The sequence below is a fragment of the Pogona vitticeps genome, chromosome 4 (assembly GCF_051106095.1).
Source record: "Pogona vitticeps strain Pit_001003342236 chromosome 4, PviZW2.1, whole genome shotgun sequence".
Taxonomy (NCBI): domain Eukaryota; kingdom Metazoa; phylum Chordata; class Lepidosauria; order Squamata; family Agamidae; genus Pogona; species Pogona vitticeps.
The window spans coordinates 181273930-181290559 of record NC_135786.1 but is presented as its reverse complement, the minus strand read 5'-3'; the positions used below and the strand labels follow the sequence as shown (position 1 = coordinate 181290559).

The 16630-nt window shown below is 38.2% G+C and overlaps 1 protein-coding gene across 17 annotated transcripts in view; it reads left to right on the top strand.

Moving 5' to 3' along the window:
* The window catches only part of PTPRM (protein tyrosine phosphatase receptor type M), a 607519-nt gene that overhangs the window by 465190 nt on the left and 125699 nt on the right, over positions 1-16630 (top strand). For 9 of the 17 annotated variants that reach the window (XM_020793481.3, XM_072999598.2, XM_078391540.1 and 6 more), the window contains 2 exons: positions 9721-9872; positions 12026-12100. In XM_020793481.3, coding sequence (XP_020649140.2) covers positions 9721-9872; positions 12026-12100 — 227 coding nt within the window. Of the gene's footprint in view, positions 1-9720; positions 9873-12025; positions 12101-12447; positions 12475-16630 lie in introns of all 17 variants that reach the window. The other 8 variants (XM_072999591.2, XM_072999597.2, XM_072999599.2 and 5 more) reach the window with 1 other exon arrangement.

The window sequence follows — 16630 nt, the reverse complement described above, 5'->3', positions numbered from 1 at the left end:
TCCATATGTTTTATCTTATTTGACAATTCAGTCTCTATCTCTCAACTACCAGCAATTTCTTTCCAAGAAGATACAAGCTATATAATAGAAAATGCTGTAATGTGAACCTCAGTTGTGTTCCTTATTTAAAGAATCCAAACTGAAGAAAAGATAGTATGCTATATTGTTGTCTGTATGAAAACCTTCCTTAGAACATAATGGTGAAACCATGCTACAGTGGTTCTTAAACATGTTGTATTGTGGTTCTGGTGAAAGAATATTTTTCATGGTCTCATGATCTTTGAGTTCGAAGCCTTAACAAAAGTTCAACCCCTTTAGTCACCAGCTCTAAATGCTTGCCCTAGTAGATCTGCCTGTGTGATTGTCCAATTGGTCTTGTATTTATTTTACTCTAAGGACATGTCATAGAATATTAATATGTATTAACTTAAGCAGTGGCAATGGTACCTGTCCAATATATACACTTGGTATAGATATTTTAATTGACAATATGTGACATATTTTAATTCAGTGGCTGAAATTCTGTTGCTTAGCATTGGGAAATTAGTAACTCTTAAGTCTGTTTGTAACTGACAAATAAAAAGTCTATACTTCATTTCTCAGGAGCATGTGTGCATGCATCAAACCAGTATGGCCAAGACCCCTCAGGGAACTCTTTATTGCTGGCTAGGAAACGACAGAAAGTTATTAATTTTCTTATGCTAAGTCAGAGGATTGCAGCCAGTATCTAACAACTTAGTGTAACTTTTAGTCTCAAATGAAATTCAAGCATAGACTAATTCACTTGAATGAAATTCAAGCATACACTGGCTACCTTTCATGATGCAGAAGACGTGGGGCTTTCTTTTTGTAGTTATATGAAAGTTCAGTTGATTATTTTTCACTTTGTGTAATGGTTTCAAAATATAACACAAAGCCCAAAATTTGCCTATTCATATTGTGTGTTCTTTGTCTCTAGTCTAATAAGATATCTACGTGATTGAGAGTTTTCATAAAAATGAAGTCCATTTTTATAGAAGATAGGTGTCTATTTGTACTTATCCAAGTATGAATTATCATAAAATCAAAGCATTGGTTACAAAGCACTGGGCCAAGTAGAAAAGTAGAGACAACCTCTAGTTCAGAAATGTTAACACAGTGTTGTACTACAGGCATCATTGAGCTACTGCATGAATCAAAGGTGGCTTTTTACACAGGTGGCTTTGGTGTACTACATGAGGACATCTCAAAATATATTTGCATTAGTTTAAAAAGGCCCCCTACTTAGCTTCATAAAAGCAAGAGAAAAATGGATGCCTACAGCGCGTACCCCCCTTACATATTTCAAGCTCTGCATACAATTGACAGTTTGACTGAATAAGAAGGTGGACTCTTTAATCATTAGTCTTTTTTCTCCTAAAATGGTAATTAGTCTCAAGATGAACATTTCAGAATATGTCAAAGAAGGAGATCCAGTGAAAACCTTTCATGTCTTTGTTGTCTCTTGCTGTATATCACACAACTACCCCCTGAGTAGGCCTCAGTGTTGCCTGTTTATTCACTCTTTACTATGTTTCTTTGATATTCGAATTAAAAAGGAAGTGGAAGAACTCTCTACACATCAGAATTAATTTTTAAAGCAATAGGACTAACTTCTCTGTTAATAAGAAAATAACACTATACCATTTTGGAAGAATGTATTCTATTGCTTTGCTATTTATTTATTTATTTATTTATTTATTTATTTATTTATTTATTTATTTATTTATTTATTTATTTATTGCATTTATATGCCGCCCATCTAGACATAGTCTACTCTTTGCTATGTGAATGATAACCATTCATGTCACATGCATTTCTTTCTAAATGTAACTTTTATAGGATGGATGGAGACCCTTATTTTATCTTGATACCCAGATCTTATATGATTGGAAAGACTGTCTAGTTCACGCTGGAATTAACTCTTTCAAAGATAAATGCCTACTGTACAAACAGAGGCTTCTAGTTTTTTCTAAAGGTATATAAAGGAAGTTGTTCAGTCATCAGACTTTCTGACCTGACAAGTCCATGAGCCAGGTGTGACTCACAGATATTCACCATCCAGCCTTCAAGCTTCTTCTGTTATGTTCAGTCAGTGATTGGAGATAAGAGTTAAGAAGGTATTTAAAAACTAGGAAGCTATTGAATCATAGAATTATAGAATAATTGAGTTAGGTGGGCCTATAAAGCCATTGATTCCAACCCCCTGCTCAATGCAGAAATCCAAATCAAAGCAGATCTGACAGAGCATTGTCATATCTTGAGGTAATTGGTTCCATTGTCATACTGCTCTAACAGTTAAGACATTTTTCCTGACTTTCAGCCTAAATCCGGCTTCCTGCAGCTTGAGCCCATTATTACATGTCGTGCAGTCTGGGATGATTGAGAACAGATCCTGCCCCTCCTCTGTATGACTACCTTTCAAGTATTTGAAAAGTGCTATGATATCTCCCCTTCTTTTCTCAAGGCTAAACATGCCCAGTTTTTTCAGTTCTTCCTCAAAGGGAAAGTGAGATGATCAAGTCCCCTGACCATCCGTGTTGCCCTCATCTGAACTTGCTCCAGTTTGTTGGCTTCCCTCTTAAACTGCTGTGTCCAAAACTAGAAAATAATGCTCTAGATGAGGGCCAAATAGCAAGAGACTAGTACCCCACAGGAATTGGTGACTCTGCTTGTGTTAATGCATCCTAAACTAGTCTTGTTTTATTTTGTTTGCAGCCACATCACACTCTAGGCTCATATTCAGCTTGTGATCTTCAACAATTCTAAGATCCTTCTCACTTGTAGTATTACAAGCTTGTCAGATTTGCAGATGATACACAGTTGGGCGGAATAGCTAATACCCTAGAAGACAGAAACAAAATTCAAAATGACCTTGAACACTGAGCCGAAAGCAGCAGAATGAAATTCAACAGGAATAAGTGCAAAGTACTGCACCTCAGAAAAAGAAACCAATGACACAGTTACAAGATGGGGGATACCTGGCTCAGCAAAACTACGAGCGAGAAGGGTCTTGGAATTGTCATAGATCACAAGCTAAATATGAGCCAACAGTGTGATGTGGCTACAAAAAAGGCAAACTCTATTTTAGGCTGCATTAATAGAAGTATAGTTTCCAAATCCCGTGATGTGCTAGTCCCCCTCTGTTCAACACTGGTTAGGCCTCACCTTGAGTTTTGTGTCCATTTCTGGATATCACACTTCAAGAAGGATGCTAACAAATTGGAACAAGTTCAGAGGAGGATCATCAAGGATGATCAGGAGGCTGGAAACCAAGCCTTATGGGGAAGGGCTGAAAGAATTGGGCATATTTAGCCATGAGAAAAGAAGGCTGAGGGGGTGACATGATAGCACTTGTCAAATATTTGAAAGGCTGTCTTACAGAGGAGGGGCAAGATCTGTTCTTGATCATCCCAGAGTGCAGGACACACAACAATGGGCTCAAGTTAAAGGAAGCAAGATTTCTGTTGAATATCAGGAAAAAAAAAACTCCTAACTGTTAGAGCAGTATGACAGTGGAACCAGTTACCTCAGGAGTTGGTGAGTGCATTCAAGAAAAACTTACATAATCACCTGGCAGATCTGCTTTGATTGTATTCCTGTATTGAGCAGGGGGTTGGACTTGATGGCCTTGTAGGCCCCTTCCAACTTCACTTTTCTATGATTCTATGATTACTGAGCTAAGTATCCCCTGTCTTGTAACTGTGTATTTGGTGCTTTTCCCCTAGAACTTTGCTGTCATATCTCCCCTCAGTCTTCTCTTCTGAAGGCTAAACATGCCCATTTCTTTTAGTCTTTCCTCATAGGGCTTGAATTCCAGTCCCCTGCACAGAATTGAGCTGTGCTTTGCAATCTGGAAAGGTGATAAGTGAAAACTGTGTTGTGCTTTGCAGCTAGGAAAGTTGTTGCTTAGGTGCAAGACAGAAAGCTGTCGCATGAAACTGAGGGGGCAACTACTGTGACAACCCCAGACCTACTGGGATATGCCACAGTTTCACTAAGCTGCCACCAACCATTCCCTGTAAGGAGTCACACAGACCAGGAATGGATTTTTAAACAAACAAAGGAATAAGGTTTATTTAAATAACACACAGGGAAAATAAAATGATCAAGTGAATAAGATACAGTAACGTGGCTTAGTCTCAATCATACATACATACACCAGTTTGGTTCACACAGAACACCTTCAAATAAAGCACAGACCCTGAACCTATCAGTTCTGGCTAACCATACAGACACCTGAACCTATCAGGTTGGTACTGACTGACACACAGTAGTACCCTGTCTGACACACAGACTCCCACACCAGCTTCTTCTCTCAGCTCTCCTTCAGCTCTCCCTTCTTCTCCACACAAACTCCACATATATATACAGTACAGCCCCTCCTCCTGATGTCCCGCCTTCCACTCCCCATAGGATGGAACTTTCCCTCCAAACCCATGACAGACAGGTAACATCAGTGCTGTATGTAACAACTACATTGACAAATAATCTCTAAGTGGGATGGTCAAATTCATGTTATTTCCCATCTCGCCTTCTGAATGCTTAAAATGCATGGTTATTGAGGGTTTTTCGGGCTCTTTGGCCATGTTCTGAGCCCGAAAAATCCACAACAACAATCAGATCCCGGCCGTGAAAGCCTTCAAAATACTTTAAAAGCATGTTTAAATAGCAGCTTGCTTTCCTTTGTCAGTAGATAAGATTTTCTTACTGATCCAGACAGAACTTATGAAATTGGTCTGCTTTCTATCAAGAATCCAAGTTTCAGTGTTGCCATTCAAACTTTGCATTGTTGTTTACACAGTGGCCAAAACCCTATCAGCCTTACCTGCTGAAAAGTTAGCATAGGTATTTGTTGTTCTGTGCAGAGTCACTCTACTGTTAAGTTCAGTAAAGACTAATTTTCTTTTGATTTCTGTGTGCTGTGACTTTTTTTTAAAACGAGGGCCATTTCCAAAAAGAGGAAGCTTTTGGTTAAAGCAGAGAGTTCTGACATAGACTATACACCAAAAAGCAAAGAAATTAAAGTCACAGATCATCTCCGGAAAGAAACATGGACACTCTTTTGGCACTGTAAATGGTACCACAAATAAACATAACAGATAGGATTCACTTTTTTATTCTTGAAAGACAGAGAGAATCTCTGTTTAATTAGGAGTGTTGGTTGGTTTGTGAGAGAGCCCTGTTTGGGGATTCATTTGAGTTAGTATCACTGCTGCAGTTTATTGTAGCATTCTCACATTTATAATATATATATTATATTTATCTTATAGGTATTTAAATCTATTTTGTGTCTCTGAAACAACAAATGAGACAGAGGCTGAGCTTAGAGAAAAAGCAATTACCAAAATGTATTTAGAAAATCTAGATAGCTGAACAGGTGCTGGATTGGAACACATGGTGTGAACAGGCTGAGAAGACAGAAAAGACTGAGAGATAGTACAGTACATGGAAGAACTTTTCTTCTCTTTGAGGCAATAGAATGAAATGGTCAGATACAAACTGTTCTACTCCTGACTGGAGATGATATATTTGTATTCATCACCAGGGGGAATCTGTCTCCTGGGGGGAGACAACGAATATCACCCAGGCCAGGCCAGGCCTTTGGACCTTCCCCTTAGAACCGGCTGGCCCACTTACTGCTTGCCATGTGGTGCACACAATCACCATCATCCACGTTGTGCCAATCACAGAAGTAGCGTGGCCAGCACTGCTTCACCTTTCTGCTGACCACTGAGTGGGGAGACTCATCTTGCCTCCTCTCGAGAGTGGTTAGCAGAACAGAGAGGCAGGGCAGCGCTGGCCCAGCTACTTTCGCAATTGGTGCAACATGGACAACTACAGCCCTGTGCACTGTGCAGTAAGCAGGAAGTGGACCAGCCAATTCTAGGAGGAGGGTCCAAAGGGCCTGGTCACCTGTGGTGCCAGTATTCGTGTTCATCACCCCAAGAGACGAATATGAATATCCAGTCTCTACTCCTGATGCTATATAAGATGAAATCCTTTATATCTAAGAATAGTCTTAATTGAATTGTGATTTAACAAAATTCACTGAGGAGATAATGTGCATGGTAGGCAGGAAAAGGTAGTATAATCCCATGTGAAAGATGATGTCATGTGAGATGCTTTCAGGTTGGAGACCTGATTGTCTAATACATCTAGATTTTTTAATGACTACCAAGGCTACAAAAAAGGTTTAAAAATATATATGTTCCCTTTTTATAAAATAATAGAACAGGAAGGTAAAATAGGTAGCCATTTTAGATTATACTACTACTTTTGTGGTAAAAGAAACAAGTCACTGGTTAGTTGATGGTAAGAAGAGACCTCCAAACGCTAAAGAACAGTCCTCCATTCCTTTTGCTCCATGAAGAAGAGGGATGGGGGAAGCATCACTGCAAAAAGACCTCTGGACATCTCCAACCCTCTTAGCTGTGCTTTTTTCAGGAGAGGACAGAGACGCATACACGGAAGCATACAGCTGCTCTCACCAGCTCTGGCCAGTGTGGCAGTAAGATTAGATCTGCTACCTACAGAAAAAGATGGAGCATGTCACTCATTTACCCCCCCCCCTCCTTCTGGTCAGCACAGGATAAAGAGCTAGTTATAGAAGGAACCACTACCTTATCTTCATTCACATGAGGTCTGCTCAATTTGATGTGATGGTAAGATTTGGATTCAAGAAGCCGGCCTTCCACAACATTGGCCCTGTGATGGGGAGGGCAAAAGAGCCAGCAGAAGAGAGGAGGGCAACTGCTCCTCCAAGATGTGTAATCAATCTCCAAGAAATGCATTCACAGCTGGTGAGGCAGTGTCTTCAATATGGTTTCAGCAAAGGTACAGTGGCCAAAATGTTTTAAATATGAATGCTAAGAGGAACTTTGTAAGATCAAGAAGGAATACAAGCAAATTTATCACCTTCGCGAATACAAATTTATCACCCTTTAGATTTTTACGCTGCTAAAGTTCTATTTCCATTATGCAGCGGACTAAATCGATGCTGCTGTATCATACCTTTTTTGTCTACTGGTAGATCTTCTCCAGCCGCCAATAGAGTAGATATGATGTGCTCTGCCTGGTTTTTCAAGGCTTTTCTTCAAAATCTTTTTTCCAGCATAGAGTTCCTCTTCGATAGGCTGCCATTCATTGTAACTTCAGGGGTGGTCTCTTTAAATGGGCAGCTTGTAGCTGTTAGATTCATTTTTACTTGTGACCTGAATCCAAAGTTGAACAGAGTTCATAAGTGAAGTAATGTAAAACCCACAGCCGTGTTATATAAAGTTTTCTGATCTTTAAAAAAAAAAAGTTCTGGAAAGGCTAAAATAGTTTCTGACTGTCTTCACATCAGCCATTCGTCACTTTTCATAAATGAAGAAGAAATGAATTACATACCAGAGTATTTTGAAAATCTATTATAATTAATCTAATGAACAGAAATATGTATATACATATTGCTCTCATTTGTTTTTAAAATAATAGTAATTTATTTAAATGCCAGATGTCTTCTCAAGCTTTTGCTTTTAGACATACAGTAATTGGGTACTATAGTGCTTGCTTGCCAATCACATTGTGACCCTAAATTCTTTATCTGCTCTCTTCTGCCACTTTTCAGATACTGATTATAGTGCATGAACAATATAAAAATTTTATTTTGATCTGTATCAGGAATCAAACTGAGTTTTCCCAACACCCATTGAGACCCATTTTGAGAAGGTTAAAGCCAAATATATAGGCCTGTGAAAGCTCAAGGAAGCTTGGGGTAATGGGGTTAGCCTTCGTTTCTGTTTGTTCTTTTCAGACATTCAATGAATGCAGGATAGTAGAATTGGGACTGAACCAGCTGTCCTCATTTTTTATCTCCAAAACTTCGTCTAAACAGAGCCTATACTTGTACCACTGTGTACTCTCTGTGTGGTCAAGAGTCCTGCTGAAGGCACAGTGTGCGTTGTCGTTGCATACGCTGTGTTCAGATAGACATGTAGATATCAAAAAGAGAGAGAGCTGAAACAATCTAAATTCTGTAGCCGGCATCCCAGTATTCTCACTGAAATAGGAACAGTTGGTTACCTGGAAAGTTGGTTACCTTAATTAGTAAGGACATAGAAATGAACTGTAATTATTCAATAGCTTGAACTCGTCTTTCCTATATTCCTGAAACATATTAATGTCATGCAAGGCAGCAATAACTAGGACAATCTTATTCATAAATAAACCTCGTCATGAGGTTTAATTCTAAGTATGTGTAAATAGGACCTGGTGTGTCCATCTGTTTTTCTGTGTGTTATTTAACTGCCTCTGCACTGTACAGAATACCACAAAAGTTCCTCAAAATGTAATGGTTTAAAACAAAACAAAATAAAAGTGGTTTGAGTTAAGTCCCCCCACTTTCCCACCTGCTGTGTAATCTTACTGAGAAGAGGAGGCAACCATGTACACCCGCTATTTTCATGTGCTGAGTGGAGCCTTATCTCTCCCACTAACTTGATGTCATAGCTCCTGAGGCAGGTGTCATGATGGGCTAGGATAGAAAATGAGAGGTCTGTATGTAGTTCCTGTTTCCTCGTCCCACCGTCGTTGTCATTTTAATAGATTTGAGCACTAGTAACTTTAATTGTGTACAGCAAGGGGCTAGATGGGGATATGGTAAGCACACATATCCACTACTTTCCCTCAAACAGACTGCCATATTTCCTGCACGTGTGGTGCAAAGGGATTTTTCTTGAGAGTGGAAGCTTTCTTCCATTCTTGGAGAGTCAACAAATGTTTGAGGACTTTGGAGGCAGCTGAATAAAAGCTCTCTCCTGTTCCTTCTCCCATAAATCTTCAAATTGGTAGGTTGTTTTTTTTCCCACTGATCAAAGATCTCTGGGCAGAGCAAAGGGGAAAATTGTTAAGGAAAAGGGTGGGGGAATTTGACAACAGTGGGGGAGTCACATATTCATGGGGGTACATTTAAGACTTTAGGGTGGCATATTGGCCATAGGTTGTGCGCCCATGCACTGGTATGAGACAGGTGGCTTCCAGAAGCAGAAGAGCTGTATCCTTCTCTTCAGGAATCACATCCTTCGCTCCAAGTGCCTCAGAGGGACACTCCTGCCACAAAAGCCATTCTTCAGGTGCATTTTTACTTTAAAAATGGGGACCATGAAGTGGTCAGTTACGCAGTTTAAGGCCATTTGACTAGTGGATATTTTGTGCCACTTCCCCTTAATTATTATTTTTTTAAGTGTAGAGGCCATGTTTCAAAAGTGGAAGTGGCTAGAAGGGGGGCTAAAAATGCCCATCATGAAGGTTAAGAAGGACCAACCACACTATCTGAAGTCAAAAAGATGAGGATGACGATGCAGTGGAGGTCTTGGGTAGCTGCATGAAACCTCCAGGTTACAATTTGCACTTTTCGGCTCTAGAAATTTCCTTGTGCACACACAATGCCCAAATAGTCTCCTTCCTACATTCCACTATAATTGCCAGACAAATCCACATAATAAGGATAAGCTTTAATAATCTAATTTGCTCTTGCCACTTTTCTCATGAATTAATTTTTAATGAAATGGATTTAGAGATTTTGAAATTTCACTATTGGTTTAAATGTTTTTAGAAAGTCTGCGTAGGTGCCGTTCCAAGGCACAGCCGATATAAAAAGGCAGATTCCCCACTTGTTCGGTGTAGAATCATCTTTTTTTTTAATGTTCATTCCTTAAGGAAATTGGCTAAAAAGCGGAAAGAGACATTGAGCAGCACACGGCAGGAAATGACAGTGATGGTGAACTCAATGGATAAAAGCTACACTGAACAAGGCACCAACTGTGATGAGGCTTTCTCTTTCATGGACACACACAATCTAAATGGGAGATGTAAGTATAAAATGCACGGGGGAAGATGGTGCAATCACATTTGTTTCTGTGGGGCAGATGGGGAAGGGAGGTCCAAATGGTTCTTAAAATACTTCATGCTGCTCAGCCAATTCCACGGGTAGTTTATTGACTCGGCCGTGGGCTTCAGAATCTCACACTGTGCAGTGTATCACAGCATGTTCTTGCAGCAAGAAAGAACAGGATTCTTTAATAAAGATAATTTTGCATTTCTGTCTTTAATTTGATTTCACCTAAAAAAATCCCAGACATCAGTGCAGCAGGTGTTGGGTTCCATTTCCTCATTAATTTTTGCAATGTTGAAACCTTTATTGCTTTCATACTGCCAGCCTGCTCCCATATTCTTTTTAGCCATTTAAGGAAAGTATCATAATGTGTTTGGATGGCAGCCATTTAGCCAGTCATAAGCATCAATTAATGTTACAACTGACATATATCAGAGTTCCTTTTGACGAAGGATTCATGAAATTAATAATTGTTTTGGACTCATAGTCCTCAGAGAGGTCCTTATGACAGAAGGTTAACAAAATTATTCAAGTTGAAATGTTGTACTTTACAATTATCATCCAACAGAATGGTATTGCTTTTCTTCTTAGAACTGTTAGAAGAGTGAAAGAGGAACTTGTCTTGTATTAGGTTAGCCAGGGTTCTTCTTTCCCCCACTTTGCTTGCCAGTGTCTGCTCTTGACTGAAAGGAGGTCAAAGCAAAGATCTGAGATCTCCAGGCAAAGGTCTTCATTCCTACTGCTTGAAATACTTTTGACTGAAGATGCTGGAGACTGAAAGAGAGGCTTTAGGTATGCAAAGCAGAGCATGAAAAAATCTTGATTTTGCACAACCTCCAAAATGCCCTAATCTGCACAGCTATGTCCCAAAAAAGGTAGTAATTGTCTTAGTTCTGAAACAAAGCATGGGGCCACACATGTTAAAACAATACATAGTTGTAAGTGGATAAGTTAAAAGGTAGAGTTAAAAGACAGAGAGCCAAATAGGTGGGAAAGTACCCATCCTTGAGTTAACATGGAATATGGATATAGAATGCACTATTATGATCTAGTCTTAAAGTTCACAAACTTACGACACCTCAAAAGCAAGTATTTGGGCTATATAAATATACTGCTGATCAGGTGCAGAAGCATTTGTAGTATTTCTCTTTAAGCTGTTCTGGTTTTGTGGCTTATAATGGAATTTAGGTATCATTACATGGTTACACCAAGTAAACTTGTCAGTCTAAGAGAACAGCCCTATACATATATCTGCTCAGAGAAAATTCCCACTGACTGTGGAGTTTTAGCCTAAATTTTAAAATCCTATAGTCTACTTCTTCATATGATGTTGCTTTGAGGAGATTGGAAGCCTGCACTACTCTGTTCTTTGTAAGAAAAATCCAGTATCACTTGAGAAGACCAAGTTACAGGTCTGTGTTGCAAGTCTGTCTCAGAATAGCATTATTCTTCACAATGTGAAGCAGTTCTGGTGTGAGAAGACATTAAATGGACTACTTCCACATAGAGTTCAAGTGCTGCTGAAGACACAAGACATTACTCCTAATTGTTTTGGCAGGAGACACCATAAGAGGATATACAAGAAAATGAAGAACTACAATGGCCAACATTCTGTTGCGTTTTTACACCAGTGTTGATATAATGGGCAAGTAGCTTCACATTAGGACTCTAGCATTAGTATTTGCTGTTGCATACTATTTTATTTATTTATTTATTTATTTGATTTTTACCCCGCCCCGCTAGACCATGTCTACTCGGGGCGGCTTACAAAATAAAACAAAACAGTATAAAAATATATACTGAGTCATATGACTCAATATGCAACAGCAAATTCTTACACTGACTTCTGAGCTGGTAGCAGTTGGCCATCAAGATATATAATGATTGCATTATGCCAGTGAGTGTAACCATTTCCCATCACTTAATAAAACACACACCTAAAACTTAAAGAATAATTCAAAGAAGTTTACAGTCTTCATTATCTACTTTTCAAGAATATGTTTCTCCCCACAATTGGCTTTGTCTGATCAGTTCGTTGAAGATTCATTGAATAAGGGTAGTTAGGCAGATGTGTTTTAGCTTCCAAATGCTTTTGGTTTGGTTCATTGAATAGTGTTGTTCTTGTTCTAGCTGTATCATCGCCATCTTCATTTACAATGAAAACAAACACACTGAGTACAACTGTGCCTAACTCCTACTACCCAGGTAAACAATTTTCTCCTTTTCTGTTGCTGCTACCTCTTAGAAATTCAGGGATTTCCCCCCTACTTTGGAGCCCTTTATTCTTCTCAAGACCAGCCTTGATCATGCACTGAATAGGAGGCTCATGGGCACCTCTCATACAGTCTGTAGACCTGAGCATTTATTTCAGTGTGAGCTAATGTCTTAATCATTTTTGAAGAATAATATTCCTGTGGCTTTGTAGGAGGGAGAAGAGCTTTTGCATGTTTTAACAACTTGCTTGTTTGTGGCTTTCTGGCAGAAACTTTGGTCATTTACTTTTCTTTCTCTTTTTACTTTTTCTGCATTGACCTGCTTATGATGTTTGACAGATCCATTTGTGCCAACTGCAATTTTAGGTGAGAACATTTCCCTTTATCAACATCTGTTACAGAAACAGTTTTTAAAACTTTAAACTGAAGCTTCAGAATGTTGTGGTTTTTTTTTTAAAGCAAGATTTATGCTGCTGGAGAATATGCTAACTGTTCTGTATGTTTAATTTCAATGCCAGTTAGCATATGAAATTCTTACAGTCACCAGAAAATACAGTTTAAAAAGGGATGCTTTTTAATGCTTGTGGGAGTTGGTTTTAAAGTAACAAATGAATAAAGAGTATAAGCATCATTATTATAGCAATGACTCAACAATAAATTACAGTTAAATGTAATTTAAGGAATCATATATAATACAATTCAATATAAAATTTGGTCATCTGTCTGCTTCCTATTATTTACTAAGGTTTCCACTTTGCTTTTTATTGGCATTTCACAGACAGACTTTCAATGGGATTGTGCCCATCAATAGCATAGTAAAATAAAGTGCATTATGTTCCACATAATATGAAATAATATGAAATTAGATTGTTAGAAGAGGAAAGACATTTTGCATCTTTCTTACAAGAAACTGCAAACAAGTCTTGGTTATACAATATACAGTAAAATGAATCAAGGGAAATGAATTTACCATACTGAGATAACAAAAATAACATGAAATGTTGTTGCATTTCTAATATATCACAACAAAGCTGACCTATGCTTTTAAATGCTACCACCGTACTAACCGCCTAACACAAATTTAAATGCAACTCTAAAAAAAGCAAAAGAAAGATAAACAAATAATTATGAAGTTTGGCAAGGATCCCATTCTGATATTTTAGTTGCTGCTTTCACTCTGTTTTTTCAGTGGTGTCTTCACTTTTTCCCCGTCCTTTCTCTCAGTCCTTACTAATGGACACTAGCGACAAAAGACTTTTGGGTTTGATTGTTGTTGATTTGATTAAATCAAACATTTTTAACTATAGTATAGTGCACATGGACTGCCCTCCCAAAACTGCACATGTTAATTGACTGGAAGAGGAACCTGTGACATGAAACATAAACAATTTTTAAACTACAGACACTCAGAAGTGAATTATGGTGTAATCAGAGGGAGGTATTGTCAAAAAATCAAAGTCAAGTCCCTTCAACCCTACAGCTAGTTATTGACTTCCCTTGTTTATGGCCCTGGTATTAAATTTTCAAGAAATAACCTGAACCATTTCAGGTTACCATCCCAAAATATGTGCAGAAACATCATTAAAATGAAATGGTATTTAGCACCATTCACTTATAAGTAATACCTGAAGAAAATTTCTGGTAAATCAGGGAAATAACACTGCAGTCACCATAATAACACAATAACCTGGACTGCAGTTTGTACTGTTCTTTTTTTAAAAAAACAGCATGCACTTATTGTGCTATATTACATTATAACATTTTCAAAATACAAAGAGAAAAACTTTGATAATAAACTGTAAACTTCTATACCAAGACTAATATGCTTTGTTTGATTTATTTCAGTATTTCCCTGTACTATAAATAGTTAAAACTATTTTTATCTTAGAACACAAAGAGAACAAAAACAGATCAGGTGGGGTCAGGTGTTAGTTTTTTCACTTAACCAAGAAGCATTCAATTCACTGTTAAACTCTTCTTCACCATTTTGCGAACTGCCCTCTATTTTATTCTTCTGTCCAATTAGAGAAAAATTATACATTTTAAATCTGCACAGCGTTTACAGAAAGGTACGTTTTAAGCTCTTCAGACTTCTCATTCTCATTGCCAATGATCCATTTTAGAATGTTGGCAGCCCTTTTCCATCTGAAACACATGTATGTCCTCAAAGTATAAGAAAAATGTTATAAATAACAAGGAACAGCAAAAGTATTTCTTTGATATGGGCATTAGTTGTAATCTATTCTCCTTCAGGAACAGGACTCACATTGCGTCTCAAGACATAAGACCAAACCATAGCTTGGTGTCATGAGAAAAGGCAGGCAGTAGCCTTGGGCCATTCTTCCTTCTTCTTAATTTTGACTAATTGTATCTGCAGCAAGCAACTGGGATTAAATTTTGGTTCTTCTTTGTGGTCTCTGCAAAGTCACACAGGTGAATAACTGTGTGCCTGTGCTCGCATAGAACACTGTCAGAAATGTCTTGAATCCTTTAACAAAAGTAGAAGAAAGAAGAACAAAGCTTTTCACACAGTTCTTGTATGCATATCACTGCAACAGGACTTCTGAGAACTCTCTCCCTGAGATTTCCAGAAAGAAAAGTGAGTTGCCTTGTCTTAGTACAGAGACATGTCCTTCTCCAGGTAACTGCCTTTCTTCTTATGTATTTTTTTCTTTTCCATGTGAGGAAGGAAGGAAGCAACTAAAATAGTCAGGGAAATTACAGAATTATTTTCTCTTTTATGGAGACAGTAATGGAAGTTACTTTTTAAAAGTGTCTTATACTGGGTCAAACCATCTTGTCCTATTGTTGTTGATAATGACTGCCAGTGATTCTTCAGGGCTTCCAAGAGTATTTTTTTCATAGTACTACAGCCCTTCACCCTTTTTTTATATAAAGCTATCTTAGGGGCAAAATACATTAAAAATAGCAGGTTATTAGAATATTAAATATCTGTTTGGCACAGGAGGAACTTTTCTTACTCCCCATAGTTTGCAAATCAGTTTGCTTTGTTTTGTAATTTATCATCAGGAATTAAGCACAGAGTTCATTTTCAAACATGATCGCTCAATCATGAAGGTCTGCCAAAATCACTTCTGTAAGACAGGAGCACTCCTATAGGACACTGGCTAATTCTAGTTACATACTAGAATGTAGTGTATAGATTGACCTTTAGAAATGCAGAGGTCCATCATTTAAATGCTGTGATCATTCATTAAATGGCCCATTGACAGCCACTGATGAGGGTTGTTCATACTGTCTTAAGAACCCTGCCATGGCTTCTTCTTCAGCCCCTGCTGCCTCTTTCTCCAGTCATGGACAGTGACCAGTCTTCTGAACAGAAGCATTTTTTATTAAAAAAAAACAAACTCCTGCTTTGGCCAGTTTTTTAAAACTCTCAGCATCTTCCATTTGCAATTCTGACCTAATTATGAAAAGTTACAATCAAAGCTGCAGAAGGACCGTAACTGCTTCCTTCTTCGCTCATCTCATACAGGAGATTTAAAACTAAAAGCACTTTCACAGTTCACTTTTTGTCTTGCTGGCTTCTTCTCCTACCTTAGTCATACTCAGCTGATTGTAACAGTGCTGGAAGAGGTGTCAAATAGTAGATTTATCCTTGTCAGCTGTAGCTTAAACACTGTCCAATCTAATCCATTTTGTGATTCCATTTCTTAAGCAAGTAGCAACCATCATTTTCTTGGCAAAGAAGGATCAGAAGATATCATTTATAGTTTACAAGGAAGATGGGGAACAGGGGTAGCCTGTAGTCCCAGAGGAAACGATAGAGAGGATGCTAGCCAAGATTCATGCCTACTCATTTTCATAGTGTGAAAACAGATGACAGTTGTAGATAAAACATAACTGGAACTAATCTCTTGCCACTTTAACACATTATACTTGGTTATGTGAAAACACTCCACCAAATGTTGACTTTGGTTTTTGACATGTCATGCAAACCACCAGAACTGGAGCTCAGTTGTGTTATCTACAGCCTCTTTGACAATGGGGAAGTCCCATATGCAGATACAGAAATACTCTTGAACATAGGTGCAGTGGGACACAACAGTAAATACAACTCTACAAATAAATTTAAAATTATTGCCAAATTTTGTAATAAGAGGGCCTTTTGTGTATGAATTCTAATTTTTTCCTCAGTAAATACCACACGATCAAAAAAATTTTTTTTTCTTTCCATTCCTAAAATATTCACTGAAGATTTGGACTAGACTTTCCTAACCTGGCATCCTCCAGATGGATTGGCTATGTTCCATCTTCCCTACTTCACATGGCTATATTTGCAGGATATGGTGATTTTGCAACTCAGCATATCTGGAGGGTGTTGTCTTCGACTGGTCCCACCCTGCCTCTTCCAGGCTGTAGTTACAGAATGCATAATAGTTGTGAATATGCAGATCTATAAAAATTCCATTCAGTGATGGCCCCCTTCCCACCGCTTGTATTTAGTCCAAGCAAAGTCATATTTACATGTGTGGTTTCAGTAGATGAGATCTCTTTGTTT